This window comes from Nyctereutes procyonoides, unplaced genomic scaffold (assembly GCF_905146905.1).
Source record: "Nyctereutes procyonoides isolate TBG_1078 unplaced genomic scaffold, NYPRO_anot_genome, whole genome shotgun sequence".
Lineage (NCBI taxonomy): Eukaryota > Metazoa > Chordata > Mammalia > Carnivora > Canidae > Nyctereutes > Nyctereutes procyonoides.
In genome coordinates, this window is record NW_026575044.1 from 37,840,887 (window position 1) to 37,859,560 (window position 18,674).

General features: G+C 41.9%; 1 protein-coding gene across 4 annotated transcripts in view; it reads left to right on the plus strand.

Annotated features, from left to right (window-relative positions):
* Nucleotides 1-1,111: 1,111 nt before the first annotated feature.
* The window catches only part of TMEM241 (transmembrane protein 241), a 113,352-nt gene continuing 95,789 nt past the window's right edge, over nt 1,112-18,674 (plus strand). For all 4 annotated transcript variants that reach the window (XR_008664248.1, XM_055324174.1, XM_055324171.1 and 1 more), the window contains exons 1-3: nt 1,112-1,248; nt 6,143-6,189; nt 12,285-12,362. Coding sequence is in view for 3 of the 4 variants with exons in the window: in XM_055324174.1 (XP_055180149.1) it covers nt 1,177-1,248; nt 6,143-6,189; nt 12,285-12,362 (197 nt within the window). In the remaining variant the exon portion in view is untranslated. The remainder of the gene's footprint in view (nt 1,249-6,142; nt 6,190-12,284; nt 12,363-18,674) is intronic.

The following is an 18,674-nucleotide window of genomic DNA, read 5'->3' on the forward strand; positions in this document are numbered from 1 at the left end:
CAAGGTTTCCAGGAACTTAGGGGGCTAGCTGTTGTTGGGAAAAGGTCACTTATTACCGTCTAATAAAACCTGAGGGTCATGAGACCCTTCAGATGTGTATCAGTGGGCCATATGGTTGAAGGATGATTGCCAATGTATTTTGGGGGTTTAGAGATAAAGGAAAATTCTAAAGGAATTTTTATATGTTAAAGTAGACTTACAGGCTCCTGGGGGTTGCAGTAAGATTGCCTTTTGCCCTTAGCAAAGTATTAACGTGGAGGCTAGAGGAATGTCCCTTTGCCTGTTTTAAGGACTCTGCCTGTGTCTCTCATGAATAAATAAAATCTCAAAAAAAAAAAAACTTGTCAATGTGCTGCCTGCCCGAGGCTCGTGCCTTATCCTCAGCTACCCCTGTTCCTCATCAATAGAATGACTTCTCTTAAAACAGAAAAAACAAAACAAAACTATACTCATTCTAGCTCCTGTCTTCCTTCTTTTAAAACAGCACTTAACCTTTTTTTTTTTTAAGATTTTATTTATTTATGAGACACACACAGAGAGAGAGGGGCAGAGACACAGGCAGAGGGAGAAGCAGGCTCCATGCGGGGAGCCCGTGCGGGACTCGATCCCAGGACCCCAAGATCATGCCCTGGGCCTAAGGCAGGTGCTGAACCGCTGAGCCACCCAAGGATCCCTGCACTTATTAACTTTGGATGTCATTTGCAAAACTAATACAGACTCAACGTGGAATAGGGGGAAGATTCAGTAAAGTATAAACATTTTGCTTCCACCATCTAGAGACCGCAATGAACATTTTTCTTTAAACGGTAGTGGGGTGTCGTGAACTGTTTCGTAAACTGTTTTTTTCCCCCTGGTTTACCATTTTCGACTATTTTTACAACGACTGCTGTCCTTGTCCACAGTCGGTCGCAGGCCCCGCGGGGGGGTGGGGGGGCGCTTATCTCTCCCCGGATCTCCTTCCGCAGCAGGAGGCTGCCTCGCTCACTCTGCAGCTGCGCGGCCAACGGGGGCGCGGTCCCTTTAAGGGGCGGGCACGGGGGGGGGCGGGGCGGTCCCGGCGCCGATTGGCCGAGCTCGGGGCCACGTGGCCGTCCTGGCTGCGCAGGCGGCGGCCCGGCTCCGGACGCAGTCTGGGTGCTCCCCGCGGGGTCCCCGGGAAGGGGCGCGGGTTGACCCATGTGCGTGAGGAGGTGCCTGGTGGGCCTCACCTTTTGTACCTGCTACCTGGCTTCTTACCTCACGAACAAGGTGAGGGGGCGGGCGTGGGGTGGCGATGATTGCACGCGGGAGATCTGAGTCCGCACAGCGAGTGGAGCTGATGCAGCCTCCCGCATCCTGGTGGTGGTGGAGAGGAAGCCTACTCTGTGGCATCCGCAGGTAGAAATAGGATGTGTGGAACCGTGCCGGCCCTGCCTGCTTCCCGTCCTGTAAAGCATCCCTTGCATCTGCAACACCGAAGTTTTTGATTGGCGAATTTCCAGGAAATTAATTTGGGGTTGTGCATACTACTTTTTTTTTTTTTTTAAGATTTTATTTATTCGAAAGAGAGAGAGAGGCAGGCAGAGGGAGCAGCAGGCTCCATGCAGGGAGCCCGATGCGGGATTCGATCCTGGGACTCCAGGATCACCTGGGCCGAAGGCAGGTACCCAGCCGCTGAGCCACCCAGGGATCCCCTGCATACTACTTTTTTTTTTTTCATATCCCAGTACATTTATTTATTTATAATTTTTTATTTATTTATGATAGTCACACAGAGAGAGAGAGAGAGAGAGAGAGAGGCAGAGAGGCAGAGACACAGGCAGAGGGAGAAGCAGGCTCCATGCACCGGGAGCCCGACGTGGGATTCGATCCCGGGTCTCCAGGATCGCGCCCTGAGCCAAAGGCAGGCGCCAAACCGCTGCGCCACCCAGGGATCCCTGCATACTACTTTTAAGGGAAATAAAGCAGTTGCTTCTTGTCATCTCAGGGAAGGCGGAGTAGAAGAAATCTGACAAATCTGTCTTCTTTTTCTACAACATACCCCTGCTCCTAGAAACCCACAAAGTTCAGGAAGCTTTTAAAAAGAAGAGATCAATCAATCCATTTCCATCTCCATCTTTCCCTCACGTCACAGACTCCCAAACTTTTTCTTTTTTTCTATGTCTCCATCCCAGACACTTCCAGTATATTCAAGAGGTTTTCATGAAAATATTTTGGAAAATAAAATGTGAAATTTATTTAAAGTAATGTCACGTAATTCATCTTAATGAAAAGGCAGGTAAGCAGTGGCACCATGTTTTTATTTTGTTAGGAGGGGGAAGCTGGCCTTGGATTTAGTACCATGCAGGGAAATGTTGGACCCCTGTGGGGTAGAGTGGGGCAGCTCCTCCTGTCAGGGACATTGGGCTGGACACCAAGGTAAAGTGGTGATACCAGGCCCAGGATCACCTCCCACCATAAGGTCTCCATGCCCCCCCACCCCCAACCCCAAACCCCTCATGCTTTCTGGAAATAAACTATTAACAAATAACATTTCCTTATACCTGTTCTCCTAATGTGAGTAGCTGTCTTCAGTGCACTCAGAGGATACTCCAGAACCCTCTTTCCCCATGTCCAGTTGATTTTTAGTTCTAATGATGAAGATCCATAAATAGTACCTTCCTGGGAGGCAGTGATGGGTTTACATCCTGGCTCCACTCAACTTGATCTTTGGGACTTTAATTTCTCTAAACCTAAGTTTTTAAACTTTAAGGTAGGATTAGCAAGTCTTCTTCAAAGAGTCGTTCTAAGGATTAATGGAAATTATGTTAGTGAGGTGGCTGGACAAGTGCCCAACATCATAGTAAATTAGGTAAGTGGTAAATACTCTAGAAGAAACGGAAGGAAGGAAAGACAGTGTTTTGCTTATGGTATGATACAGTAATTATTAGCTTTTAACAGATTTGTTTCTTCCTCATTGAATAGATAGCTAAAGTAAAAGGTTTATTTTAGCACCTTTTCTGGAATATGTGAATTTGTGAAATCCTGGCCTTTTCACTTACATATTCTAATTTGTCTAGTTAACCTGATGAATATATTGGTAACGTTTCACTTAAAAACAGAATGACCTTCCTTTTATTTTCATATAATCATCAGAAGGGAAGAGTGAGAAGTCTTCATGAAAACCCACAAGCAGCGTTATTGGTTAACAAAGGAAGTACCCAAGTAAAACAGTCCTGCAGGCAGATAGCATTTAGTTCATAGCAATTTATACCCTCTCTGGATGCACATTGCATCTATGGAATTATTTTTCTATTTACTGGGGCCTCTCACCATTTTGCAATCAATGTAATAAAGACGGTAGTACATTCCATGTGCATCATGCCTCAAGGTACTAGATAAAAAAATAAAAAACAAAAACAAATAAAACAAATTGTCATGTGTTTAGGAGAATCTGATCTGAGTAATAGAAATCGTAGATTCCCAAGGACCCTCAGAATTTCAATAATAAATCCTTTTCCATTTTCCACAAAGGTTTGGAGTGCTTTGGTTCAGGGCTCTGGGGAATGTCAGAGTAGATGGAAAGCAGAAGAACAGTAAAAGGCAGAGAGAAAGGGAGGTGAGATTATATAAAGGAGAAAGAGGAAGTGGAGGCAAGAGTAGCAGAAAGCAGGTGTGAGGCCTGGGTAAGGTTGGGAGAGGTAGTCCTTCATAATGGGACTCTGGTAGGGACTTTGTAACTCTCAGATTATGCCATTGTTTCACCCCAGGACAGTCATGCTTCTTTCTGGCCTCCATGGCAGTTTGGCTTGGACCAAGTAGGGGCCAAATGAGAAGGAGCTGTGCCCTGGGCTCCCCAGCACATAGTGACTGCCAAATGAATTTTCTTTTGAATCAATAAAGATTATTTTATGTTTATAGGACAGGATCCTCTCTTCCAGTTTTTAGTAGACTCTATGCTGGTTTTTTTTATTTCTCTATTTCTCAGTATAGTTTCCTCCGCAAACCATCTCCCTGTGTTTGTAAAAAGAAAATTGATTAAAAACAAACAAAAAACCTTGCCTATTTTAGGCTTATTGCTTCTAGTGTTATAAGAATGGTTGATTTTGGTTTCAACAGCAGGTGTTGTGGCTCTCTGGACCTAGTCTGAGTGACACGTTGCTCCAGCCTGTGGAGATTCTGGCGGTAACCAGCCCTGTGGGGCCCAAGCAGCTACTGGTCCTTCTTCCTCTTATGGCTGTTAAGCTTTCCGCCTGGAGTCAAAGTCCACATCTGTTCTCCTTTCAAAGGCTCCTTCTTTTTCCTACGAAGTGCTCACGGCTGTTCCATTAAATAGCATTTTGTCCTGAGCAACACTTTTCAGTGACATGAAGAATTGCCGAAAGAATAAATATTAGGACTTAATTTCATTTTTCAGAGATTTCTTTTTTCACTCTTGTTTAGCAAGGTAAGAACTTCAGCATTTTCTATCTTCACCCCCAGTATCTATGACAAATTTCAGCACACAGTAAACTAAATAAATATTTATTATCTTCATGAAGGTTTTCTTTCTTAAAGGTTTTATTTATTTATTCGTGAGAGACAGAGAGAGAGGGGTGGAGAAGCAGGCTCCATGCAGGGAGCCCTACATGGGACTCGATCCTGGAATGCCAGGATCATGCCCTGGGCCGAAGGCAGGTGCCAAACCGCTGAGCCACCCAGGGATCCCCTTCATGAAGGTTGTTAAGGGTGATGTAATGCATGGCCCAGATGCTCACTTTATCCTTTCTCTGTCTCTGTTTTTTTTTTTTTTTTTAAGATTTATTTATTCGAGAGAGAGAGAGAGAGAGAGAGGCAGAAACACAGGCAGAAGGAGAAGCAGGCTCCATGCCAGGAGCCCAACGTAGGACTCGATCCCAGGACCCCAGGATCACACCCTGGGCCAAAGGCAGGTGCTAAACCGCTGAGCCACCCAGGGATCCCCTGTCTCTGTTTTTTTTTTTTTTTTTTAAAGATTTTATTTATTCATGAGAGACACACAGAGAGAGGCAGCAGGCACCCTGTGGGGAGCCTGATGCAGGACTTGATCCTGGGATCCCAGGATCATGCCCTGAGCTGAAGGCAGATGTTCAATCACTGAGCCACCCAGGCATCCCTCTGTCTCTGTTTTAGAATGAAAATATCAAGGAAGAGTGGGGAGGAGCATACTGAATTATGTGAATAAGTAGATTTCGGAAGCAGAAGGTCCATCTCTAGTGAATATTGATCAGAGCACAGCAGTTAGCCGTAATTGTGACATTTAGGAGCTCATACTAGAAGGCCTTGGTGTAGTTTTTGTTTGTTTGTTTGTTTGTTTTTTTGCCTTGGTGTAGTTTAAAAACAAGTATGTAAATTTGCCCAACCCCAGTCCATTCTGTTTTTTAGATCATGTGAAGAATCAGTAGAGTCCTTGCCTAAAGCTTTTAATGGTTTTTAAACTTTCCAAAAATTCTTAGTGTCCAATAGTAGGAAAAGATACCCAGGAAGACAAAACATAGTCCCCTCATTCATGAAGTGTTGTAAAAGACAGACTAGAAATACAAGTTGACCTTGGTCAGATTGGTTTGAAAAAATCCTTAAAATGCTAAAGCACAGAAAAAATTAATGATGCCTAAGCAGAATTAGCTAAAAAGAAAAAAAAGGATCTTTAGAATGCAAAAACCAAATTCTCCCAAATGGAAGAAACATGAAGGAAACAGAGTATGATGCAGTTCTTCCTTGAAGAGAAACAAAGGAGGGGTTTGGATTTTTAGGTAAATTGGACAGTAGATAACGTGAATACTTTGAGAAAAGAGACTGTGTCCATTTTTCTTGAGTTTCTGCAGCTCCACCATGGCACTTCTGGGGTCTGGAAAGAGGCTGAATGGTTGGGCATCCACAGCATCAGACCCAGCTGCTGGGCATCCCAATTTGCTAATGATCCCAGTTCCATTCCCCAACTGAGAGGTGGTCAGGCATCTGATGAGCCTGCAGAAAAACAGACCCACTCTTTCTCATATGACTTGGAAGGTCATTTTAAAATTTTTGCCCAGTGTGTGATTTTGAGGGGAGAAGGATAAAAGTCTTTTTGAAATTCGAGTGTACTTAGGTTTCTTCAATAAGAATTTCTTTCATTATATGATCAGTTCTCTATAATTTGTTCATTACTCTGATATTTGTTTTTCAGTATGTCCTGTCTGTCTTGAAATTTACCTACCCTACATTGTTCCAAGGGTGAGTATCTTTTATGCTTTTTGTACACATTTGTGGGACATGTCCAACCAGCATCATTAGCTGTACTTTGTACTATTTTTAGGGGTGCCTGAGTGGCTCAGTAAGTTTAGTGTCTGACTCTTGATTTCTGCTCAGGTTCTGATCTCAGAGTCTTGAAATGGAGCCCTGCTTTGGGCTACGCGCTCAGCAGGGAGTCTGCTTGAGATTTTCTTTCTCTGCCTCTTTCGGCTCCTCCTTCTGCTCACGTGCTATCTCTCTCCGATAAATAAATCTTTTAAAAAAATGTTTTTAATGACTACATAGATTTTCTTTCTTTTTTTTAAATCTAATAGACATACTGTAATTTATTTAACCATCTTATTAATGGGCATTTAAATTGTGTCCTATTTTGAAGGATAAAAACAATAATATTATCAGACATTTTTTGTATTCAAATCTATCAAATTTCTAGCTATTTCTTTGGGATATTAGATTCCAATATTAGAAATTTGGGTTAAAGCATATGAACTTCTTTAGTATTCCTCTTAGATATTAAGTTCTTTTCCAGAAATGTGTTACCAATTTACATTGTCACCCAGCCTCTATATGACAGCTTCTATAATGTACTCAAACCATGACTGTTTTTTTTCTCTCTGATGATTTCATGAGTCCCAAATGGTATAACACTTTTTGTCTTATCATTTCATAGATTATTAATGAAGTTGGACAGTTTTCTTATGTGTGTTACCTACTTGTATCGATATTATCAGTGAATTGTCTATTTGTGCCTTTTCTCCTTTTATTTTTACTGGGGTGTTAGTATTTTTTCTTATTAATTTAATGACTTTCTCATATTTTAAGATGCCAACCACTTGTCCATCATGTTTATTAGAAATTTCTTTTTTTTTTGCAGTTTGCCCTTTGCCTTTTATTTTGTTCATAATTATTTTGATTTTTCAAATATATTTTTAAGTAATATCATAGAGAATTTATTGCTAAAACATAAGAAGGAAGCAACAGAGAAAACTACAGATAAATCTAGCATGTGGTGTTATTTTTTTTTAAGATTTTATTTATTTATTCATGAGAATACACAGAGAGAGAGAGAGAGAGAGAGAGGCAGAGACACAGGCAGAGGGAGAAGCGGGCTCCATGTAGGGAGCCTGACGTGGGACTCGATCCCAGGTCTCCAGGATCATGCCCTGGACTGAAGGCGGCGCTAAACCACTGAGCCACCCGAGCTGCCCGCGTGTGGTCTTATGATTGAAGAATGTCATTATTAAAAAGAAGATAGAAGGAAAAAGTGTGGAGCTGGGTCAGTAGTCAAGATGTTGTAGAAGCAGCATGGAGGGCTCTAGCACTCACTTTTCCCTTCCTCACCTCATCTCCATTCAAGCTTTTAATTTTTTTATTTAGTTAGTTAAGATCTATTTATTTTGGACAGAGAGGAAGAGAGGAAGAGAGAAAGCACAAGCATGGGAGAGGGGCAGAGAGACAGAGAAACTCAAGCAGACTCTGTGCTGAGTAGGAGCCTGATGTAGGGCTCGATCTCACCACTCTTAGATCATGACCTAAGCTGAAACCAAGGGTTGGACACTCAACTGATTGAGCTACTCAGGCACCCCTCCACTCAAGCTTTTTTTAAAAAGTTGTTTTATTTTTATAGTGGACAAATATATTGATAATTATGATTGGTACCATTGCTTTTTTAAAAAATTTTTATTTATTTTTTCATGAGAAACACACAGAGGGAGTGAGGCAGAGACACAGGCAGAGGGAGAATCAGGTTCCATGCAGGGAGCCCGACATGGGACTCGATCCCCAGTCTCCAGGATCATGCCCCAGGCGGAAGGCAGGGGCCCAACCCCTGAGCCACCCAGGCGTCCCCCTAAATTGTTTTAATTATTATAACATTTAAATATGTCATACAGCATGACATCCTTCATTCTTTTTTTAAAAAAAATATTAGACAAATGCAAACAAAAAAGCAGGGTAATGATCTTTGCTAGATGAGGTTCAGGACAAAAAGCACTAAACACATGAAGAAAGATGTGTTATGATGCTAAAGCATGCAGTTAAAAATAAAAAGACATGTTATAGGGGCACCACGGTGGCTCAGCAGCTGAGCATCTGCCTTGGCTCAGGACGTGATGCCAGATCTCGGTTCTGGCTATACATGGATCTGCGGTGGCAAATTGGTACAGTATCTGTGAGTGACACTTTGGCAATATGGGACACTATTTCAACAGTCTGAATCCTTCAATTGCACGATTCCACTTCGAGGAATTTATTTGAGAGATTTACTTGCACTCACATAAATGAAATACGTATGAAGATGTACATGTGAAATGTTGCAGCTCTGTGACAGCAGGCATTTTTAAAAAACCTCATTTTCATCTCTACAGACCCCATTAAATAAATTATAGTATGTCCTTAATGGAATACTATTCAAATATCAAAAAATAATGACACTCTCAGGTGCTGAAATAAAAAGATTTTCAAGGGCAGCCCCAGTGGCGTAGCGGTTTAGCACCGCCTGCAGCCTGGGCTATGATCCTGGAGACCTGGGATCGAGTCCCACATCAGGCTCCCTGCATGGAGCCTACTTCTCCTGCCTGTGTCTCTGCCTCTCTCTCTGTGTGTGTGTGTGTGTCTAAATAAATAAATAAATAAATAAATAAATAAATAAATAAATAGATTTTCAAGATACATTTAATGGGGGACAAAAGCAAATCTGTTACAGGGTAGTACAGTACTATCATGTAGAATAGTGTGTGTATGTTTTCCTTATTTAAAAAATAAAGGTGGGATCCCTGGGTGGCGCAGTGGTTTAGCACCTGCCTTTGGCCCAGGGCGCGATCCTGGAGACCCGGGATCAAATCCCACATCGGGCTCCCGGTGCATGGAGCCTGCTTCTCCCTCTGCCTATGTCTCTGCCTCTCTCTCTCTCTTTCTCTGTGACTATCATAAATAAATAAAAATTTTAAAAAAATAATAAAGGTGAAGAAACTACCAAGAGTGGTTACCCATAGGAAAAGGTGGAAGCTGTGCAGAGAGGGGACAGGCAAGGGAAGAAGACTTGCACACTTCTGTTTTTACACTTATGGATTTTTGTTTTTTATCATATCACCAGTACATTATTTCAGGTGAACTTCAGAATTACTTTGTCAGGTTTCCCCCTACTATTTCATAGCAAAACTTTAAAAATATTGTTTATGATTATGTATACAGTAGTTCCCCCACATCCGCAGTTTCTCTTTCTGCGGTTCTGATCACCTGTGGTCACCTGTGGTCTGGAAGTAGATGATTCTCCCCTGACTTATTATCAGGGGTGAATGGTAGCCTAAGGCTCTATCACAATGCCTACATCATTCACCTTACTTCACCTCACCATCTAGGCATTTATCATGTCACAGAATCGCAAGAAGAAGGGGGAGTACAGATATTTTAAGAGAGAGACCACATTCACATTACTTTTTTTTTTTTTAAGTTTATCTAGGGAAACAGGATTATTATTATTTTTTTATTTATTTATGATAGTCACAGAGAGAGAGAGAGGCGCAGAGACATAGGCAGAGGGAGAAGCAGGCTCCATGCACCGGGAGCCCGATGTGGGATTCGATCCCGGGTCTCCAGGATCGCGCCCTGGGCCAAAGGCAGGCGCCAAACCGCTGTGCCACCCAGGGATCCCTCACATTACTTTTATTACAGTATATTGTTACAACTGTTCAATTTTATTATTGGCTATTGTTAATCTACTGTGCCTCGTTTATAAGTTAAACTTTATCATAGGTATGTGTGTGTAGGAAAAAACGTATTTGGTTAGGCACTATCTCCAGTTTCAGGCATCTGCTGGGGGTCTTAGAATGCATCCCCCCACAAGTAAGGAGGGGCCCACTGTATTTCAGTTAGTAAAGCTGGGATATTGTTTTCTCTGTTAATGAATAGGAATTATTTCCTGGTCCTAACTGTCTTGTAGTCCTTCCAGGTTGAGACTTAGGGAACTTAGGTGGGAAAGAAGGATCTCTAGATCTGGATTGCTTTTTCCCCTGTGTACCAGTGGATATGACATGCTGACTTTTGTGTCTCCAACAGACTGTAAGGTCTACAAATGGAAGACTTTTTAAAAAATCGGTCTTGCCACTGGAGTGTGACACCCCAGTGCTTAGAACAATGCCTGGCACATAGGAGTTACACAGTAGGGCAGCGTAATTCATTCTATAAATCCTTATTGGGTGCATACTATGTGCTGGGCACTGTTTTTAGACCTGTGGGGTACATCAGTGGAGAAAGCAAAGATCTCTGCTGTTGTGTAACTTTCTTTTCTCTCCTGCCTGTCCCTTAAATTTACTTGCTGTGAATGGTACCTTCTATCTAGTTGCCCAACTGAGAAACTCCCAGAAACCTGGGAGTTGATTCCTTTGTCTTCTTCATCCTTAACATCTAGTTAATCACCAGGACCCCCTGAACATCTTCAGAATCTGTCCTCCTTCTTCATCCAAATCATCCCTTCCTGGGCCACTGTCATCTCTTAATTTACTATTGACATTTTGGGCTGGGTAATCCTTTGTTATGAGGCTGTCCTGCACATTGTAGGATGTTTGGCAGCATCCCTGGCTACACTCACCAGATGCCAGTAGCACCCTCCCTTCTCCCACTGCAGTTGTGACAACTAAAAATGTCTCTAAATACTGCCACATTTTCCCAGGGGGAATATCCATATGGTTGAGTGCCACTGCTCTAGATCATACTGTTGGAGGGCATGACCCATATCTGTCGGCTCTGCTTGGCTGGGTCTGTGAAGGTTTCACAAAGAGGCATAAAAACAGGATCTTACAGGATGAGCAAATGTTCACCAAGACACAAGGAAATGGGAGAATATTATGGGTCAAGATGACAGCACATGGAAACTCTTAGAAGTATGAAATGACCTGGCACATCCAAGGCTGTGGGTTGTTTAATATGGCTGGAATGTCGCTGCCCATGGCAGATGGACAGGAGCTGATCCTGGAAGGGGGAGAGTGCAAGTCTTGGAAGGCTTGTGTGTCACACACCAGTGACTTTATCCTTTAGGCCAGCCAGTTCTCAACTGTCATGTCACAACACTTGGGTGTGTTGTAATCGCTTCTGAGGTGAGGTGTCTCAAGTCATAACTCAAAACAAGGTTTTAAAATGAATAAAGCAATAGAGTGAACCAAGGTGAAGTTATGCCTGTAATACCGTCTCACTCATTTTGAATTTTGCTATAGGTTGTACAATGGCAGAGGCAGGGGTGCTTAATTTACAACCTGTGCTCCCCCTGTACTCTGCATGCTGAGGAAGTGTGTCTCACATGAATTACATGACCCCGAGTGCGTCGTGGCAGAAAAGAGGTTGGGAACTGCTACTATCCACCTGGGAAGAATCAACCATTTTTAAAACGAATGAGTGAACAAAATTAAGTTAGCATTCTGGAACAAGCCCTTTGGCTGAAAGGTAGAGAATGGATGTTGCAGTACCATCCTGGGGATAGGGACACCAGTTAGGGCACTGATGCTGGGTTCAGGTGTGTCACAGTGGGAGTCTGCATGAGGCAGAGGCAGAAGAAATGGAAGTACTTGAGAACTGTTATGGGTTTATGCTTAATAGGATTTCATGAGCAGATGAGGGAGCTGAGTGAGGAAGAAGAGCTAGGATGACATCTAGGCTCTAGTTTGGCTGATTAGGGATGCAGGAGCGGATCAGGATGGGGAAGGGAAGTTCAAGATAATGTTATAGGCAAGTTATTATTGGGAGCTTGTGGAGTATCAGGGTGGCGGTGTCCAGGTAAGCACAGTTATTATTGGGAGCAATGGGAGAGGTGGAGACAGTTGTTGAGATTGTTCAGGAAAAGTCTAGAATAAAAAGAGAAGACTATCAGTGTCAGCACTGGATGGTACAGCTGGACTCAAGGATAGTACAGGTTGAAAAGGAGGGATCTGGGAACTGGGATGCCAGCTAGGAGAGAATGGGAAAAGAGAGTTGGGGGAAGGCTTGGATGTGTATATTTGTGTCAGCCAATGGGTCTGCAGGGCTGGATGGTGTTTGAGCCTATGGCATTCTCTCAAATTCACATTGGCCCTTGTTATCCTTTCTAGGTGGCAGACACTAATTGGTGGACTTCTGCTTCACGTGTCATGGAAGCTAGGCTGGGCCGAGATCAACAGCACTTCAAGGTAGAACTACCTCTTCTTGCTTGATTCATGATTCATACCCTGCATTCTTTTCACATTATTTGATTTCTTCTGGTGTTACGTTGGGAAACACGGATGTATATTTGAGTTGCTTGATCTCTTAGTTCCTTTCTGAGATTTTAATGCTTTTATAACCATATAGAACTCAAGGAGTGTTGTCCTAGTTAGTGGTTACTAATATAATATTAGAATTAATTGAGATACATAATTTATAACACTGTATTAAGTGAGCTTTGTGTTAGGTCATGGGAGCACAGTATATGGGTTTCTAAATCAATTTAAAAATTTTCTTGTAAATTTTTAATTTTGAAATTATTTACTACTTTACAGAACAGTTAGAAATAGTGCAAAGAACCTCTGTACCCTTTACTCATATTCCTCAATTATTATTTTACCTTGCTTCTCCCATCATTTTCTCTTGAGATAAATATATATTAAATATATATATATATACAATTTTTTCCTGAACTGTATGAGAATAAGTTACAGATTTGAGAGTAAAATGCCTGTTTTCTTTATTTCTAAATTCTTTAGTGTGATTTTTCTTTTTTTTTCTTTAAGAATTTATTTATTTAAGGGAGAGAGAGAGAGAGAGAGAGCACACAAATGAGAGGGGCAGAGGGAGAGGGAGAGAGAGAATCCCTAGTGGACTTGGTGCTAAGTGCAGAGTCAGATGCAGCGCTTGATCCCATAGCCCTGAGATCACAACTTGAGCCAAAACCAAGAGTCGGTTGCCCAACCAACTGTGCCACCCAGGCACCCCTTTAGTGTGTATTTTCTAAGAGCAAGGACATTTTCTTACCTGGCTGCAGCTCAGTAATCAAAATCAGGAAATTAATATTGATGCAATACTATTATCTACAGACCAAATTCATAGTGGAAGAAGTGATTGGTCAACAATGCATTAGAATTTTTTTTTAATATTTTATTTATTTATTCATGAGACACACACACAGAGAGGCAGAAACACAGGCAGAGGGAAAAGCAGGCTCCCTGCTGGGAACCCGATGCAGGACTCCATCCCAGGGCCCCAGGATCACAACCTGAGCCAAAGGCAGACGCTCAACCACTGAGCCACCCAGGCATCTCAAAATTTACCATTTAAAACAATTTGTAAGTGTACAGTTCATTAGCATTAAGTGCATTCACAGTGTTGTGCAACCATTACCACCATCCATCTGCGGAAATTTCCCATCATCCCAAACAGAAATTCCTTAACAAACAATAACTCCCCACCTTGCCTTCCCTCCCACCAGCTCCCAGTAACCACCGTTCCATTTTCCATCTCTATGATTTTGCCTCCTATAGGTACCTCATTTAAGTGGAAGCATACAGTATTTGTCCTTTTGTCAGTCATTATTTCACTTACTGTCCTCAGAATTATCACAAGTAAAAAAAAAAAAGAATTATCACAAGTATCAGGATCTCCTCCCTCTTTGAGGCTGAATAATATTCTGTTGCATGTATACACTGCAATTTGTTTACCCATTGCATCTGTTGGTGGAATTCTTCTGCCTTTTTTTTTTTTTAAAGATTTTATTTATTTATTCATGAGAGACACAGAGTGAGAAAGGCAGAAACACAGGCAGAGGGAGAAGCAGGCTCCTTACTGGGAGCCCAATGAGGGACTCCATCCCAGGATCGCGGGATCAACGCCCTAAGCCGAAGGCAGATTTCAACCACTGAGCCACCCAAGCATCCCCTTCTGCTTTTTGAGGGAGGGGAAAGAGGAATGACTCTAAACTGGATAAACTCAAAGATTCTTAGGTTCTTTGCCCTGGAAGAAGTGATCTTCCAATATTAAAAATTTGAGACCCAGTAGACACTGTTGTCCCTTGAACTTACGTGATGCTGGGTTCTACCCGTTGCAGATCTGTGGTCATACCCTCTTTCAGTCCCCCTGCTAAATTCTCAGAGACCATCTCACTTCTGTGTCCTGGACTTTCTTAGGTGGCTTCACAGCCTTACACATGATGTCGGCTCAGTTAAGCTCCTGTCAAAGATCTTAGCATCTTAGTTTGTAGTGGATCTTGTGGTTAATGACCGCTGGCACAGCTCAGGATTTCTAGTTGCCATGGACCCTTGGTAGAAGGGAGTGACCAGATGGCTAGCAGCAAGGACCTGGCCCCAATGTTCCTTCGTGTGTTGCCAGGGTAGGTTTGTGTTTGCCACAGTTGCGTTTCCTACTGGGCTTGGCTTTCTGATTATATCAGTAGAGAACTGAAGCCCAGCTTTGCTGTGTGATTGTGCACTTAGGTAGAGATAGCAGAGGTTGGACCCTACTAAAAATAAAAACAGCAGCAGGCAGACAGCTTGGAGTCCCTGAGGTCATTGCGGAATGGGGATTGTACCAGTGGGTCGTCCCCAAATCAATATTTAATAACATATGCCACGAGAGCTCATTTAGACTCCTTATAGCCTGGAGTGTAGGAGAATCCCAGATTCCCTCTTAAAACAAGTCACAGAACCTGGCATCACATTTCCTACTTTGCAGAGAGGCCATATCTGCTGTGTTGGTCAATCTCTGGCCATGTCATGTATTGACTCCATTGAGTGACCTGATGGAATCAATCTTCTCTAGGATTTTTACTTGGCAACCGTGATCACCAAGTGTTGGATGACACCCTGAGGCCTTCTGTCTTTAGAGAGATAGCACTGGTTTTTAGGCACAAGTTTGTCTTTATATGGCAGCTACTGCCACTGCCAGACAATTGCAGAACAGCAAAGTGATTTTTCTAGCAGATGTCGAAAAATCAACTGTAGACTATCTGTGTTTCCAAAACATGATCCAGAAAACTGACCAGACGTCTGGCAGTGAGACCACGGCATTGGTTACTAGAGTCTGGAACCATTGCTTATAGAATCAGGTGTGATTTCAATGGAGACTTTTCATACCATCCTCTGACTCCTTTATTACCAGAATACATTTTTAAATAAAGATATTTTGAAAGTAATGTGTACATACTACTTTTTTCACTGTATCTAAAACAGACATTTTTTAAAAAGATTTTATTTATTTATTCATGAGAGACACACACACAGAGAGAGAGAGAGAGAGAGAGAGAGAGAGAGGCAGAGACACAGGCAGAGGGTGAAGCAGGCTCCATGCAAGGAGCCTGATGTGGGACTTGATCCTGGGTCCCCAGGATCACACCCTGGGCTGCAGGTGGCGCTAAACCGCTGCGCCACGGGGGCTGCCCTAAAACAGCAAATTTTTAACTCCCAAGTTTTCAAGTATGAGAAGCTCTAAGTGAATAATTCTATGCCACAATTCCTTTGTGACCAGAGGTTTCTAACAGATGAAGAAGAAAGCCCCACTCCTTAATTTTCCACTGAGAATCTTTGCTGGAGAACCATAAAAAATTTCTTTGATAAAACCTCCAAATTAACTCAGTCCTGTCCCTAAAGAAATGAACAGTGAACAAATCAATTAGGATAATTCTTTTTATGATTGATTATTTGTTTTTAAGTGAAATAGCTCATCTTCATCAAAGTTACCTGTGGTTGGAGTTTCTCAAATATGTTTTAATGTGTTGGCATTTCATTTTGAGTGATTCTTAACAGTTTTATGAACAGTTACCTTTGCTCAGAGAGGAAAATTAACACTCAAATTCTTATGTTTTGGATATTTTTTCCTGTTGTTTTTTTTCCCCAAGGAATTCTTTATGTGTATATGTAGGAATTACTTTTTGGGAATGATAAAGCCAGCTTCCAAAGCATTTTCAGGAAAGATACAGAAAGCCACTGAAGAGACATACTATTGAATAAAATCTGATTGGTGTTTGTGTGGTGATTATGGTAGTTCTCAGGAGAAAAGCCCATGAGACCAGCGATGGCAGAAGGACAAGATTTTTTTTCAGTTTTATTGAAGTATAATTGCCAAACAAAATTGTAAGATTTTTTTTTAATTGTAAGATGTTTAAAGCGTACATTATGGTAACACAGTATACGTATACATTGTGAAAGATTCCTTCCATCTAGTTAATGAGCATATCCATCACATCACATATTTATTTGTTTGTTTTGGTGATAACATTTAAGTTCTACTCTTTTAGGAAATTTCAATAATATGACATAGTGTTATCAACTATAATCACCATTTTATGTATTAGATTCTGAGACTTTATCTTATAGCTGAAAGTTTGCACCCCTTTATCTACTTCCTCTATTGACCCACCCTCGGCAACCACCTTGACCCACCCTCGGCAACCACCTTTCTTTTCTTTGTTTCTGTGAATTTGAGTTTTTGTCTTTGTTGCTTTTTAGTTTTTCCTTTTTTTAAGACTCCATGTATAATTCTAAATACCATATGGTATTTTTCTTTCTTGGGATAGAAGTTTTGGACCTTCAAATTTTATAATGGCTGAAAGTCATGCCCATACCACCCAATGCGAAGGAATCTACTGAACTCACACTTTAGTGTCGACCACACTTCATATTGCTGCTGAATCCTGTCCATAGAGTGTTTTGCAACAACTTAACTCTACCTTTGTAGCAGGAAAGCCACCACAGACCGCATAAACAGATGGGTGTGACTGTGTGCCAATAAAATGGTATTTTCAGCAACAGGCAACAGGTGGGATTTGGCCCATGCGCCATAGTTTGCTGACTCTTATTCCAAGTTATGCACTGTGAAAAATTGTATCATCACAGGGTTCTTGAGTTCAGGTAACATTAAGGCTGAACTTTGTCAAGGGAGTTGACCCGCTATGAGTCAGAGGAAGAATAAAGAATGAAGGAGGAAATGTCTAAGAATAGTAGGAAATAGAACATTGAGTAAAATTCTTGGAGAATCATATTCACCCGTAATGGACGCCCCCCCCCCAAATGAAATTTAGGCATCTGCTTTAAGTAGGGAGTTAATATGTGTAGAAGTCAAAAGAAAATGAAGAAGAATATATGCAGAAGTCCTTGTACACTGTAAAGCAAATATTGACTTTACAGTTGTGAAATATTACTGTTTTAGGTAATGCCAATAGTCTACTTGAACCCTGTATCTTGTGGCTTGGTATTTTTGTTTGTAATCTGTTTTTAGCTCCACTAGGTGTCAGCATAATGCAGAGAATTTTTCAGAACTCAGCTCAAGGAGCCATTTAGGTACCCCTGAACAGATAAACTTCTGAGTGTTTTGAGGGAGCAGATGTTCCTTCCATAATGCATGCTCTATTTGAAAAACAAGTGATTTAATTTAATTAGCCTTCATCTCAATAGCAATAGTTTTTTAATTCATGGCAACAGACTATTGTTAGCTTCTTGTGAAATGCTTTATTCATCAGGGCTCACAGGGACAGAAGGATGTGCACAAACAGAAAAACAAACAAGCCCAAGACTCAAACAAGATGCCATACTTGTGCTTGTAACTCATGTAAGAAAACCTGTGTATCTCCACAACTTTCAAAGCAGATCCCATGGCAAATAGTCCTTTCCCCCAGGAGTTGCTGTGAGATGCCTCCCTGCGCACACAGATACACACACTCCCTGGCTCAGCAGCTCCCCAGAGGTCCTTGTGCTGCAGAGACCCAAGATTCTTCCAGGGCATCTCAGGATATAATTCCATCTTGCCCCCTTTGTTGGCACATAGACAGTGAAAGAATAAACCAGTATGGGAGGCCCAGGTGGTGCCACCTTATAAATTACAGATGCAGAAAAGATGGATTCAGTGATATGTGCCTGGTTTGTTCCCAATATGCAGGTATTTGGCTATTGTAGAATCTTAGAGTTGCAGTGGTTGACTTTATATATATTATATAATATAGGACTATATATATATATATATATATATATATATATATATATATATAGTCTTAGCTCAGGCTTCTATAACAAAAATATCAGAGATTGGATGGCTTAAACAGCAAACATTGATTTCTCACAGTTCTGGAGGCTAGGAGGTCCAACATCAGGGTGCCAGCAATGGTTAGGTTCTGATGAGGACCTTTTCTTGACTATTTTGTTGTATCCTTCCATGGTGGAGGGGGAGGGGGAGGAGGGAGGAAGAGAGAGTGGGGGCGGGGAGAAAGCATGGTCTTATCTCTTTTATAAGGGCACTAATCCCATCATGAAGGTTCCAACCTCATGACCTAATTACCTCCCAAAGGCCCCACCTCCAAATTCATTATGCTGGGGTTAGGATGTCAACATACGAATTTCGAGGGAACACAAGCATGTAGCCCATAGCAGAGAGTGCAATCAGGGTAACTTCTTTGGAAGGCAGTTTTGTAACCCATTCTGCACTTTGAGTCATGTATCTTTGAACAGCAATTCCACTTCAGGGAATTTGTCCTGATAGTGCAA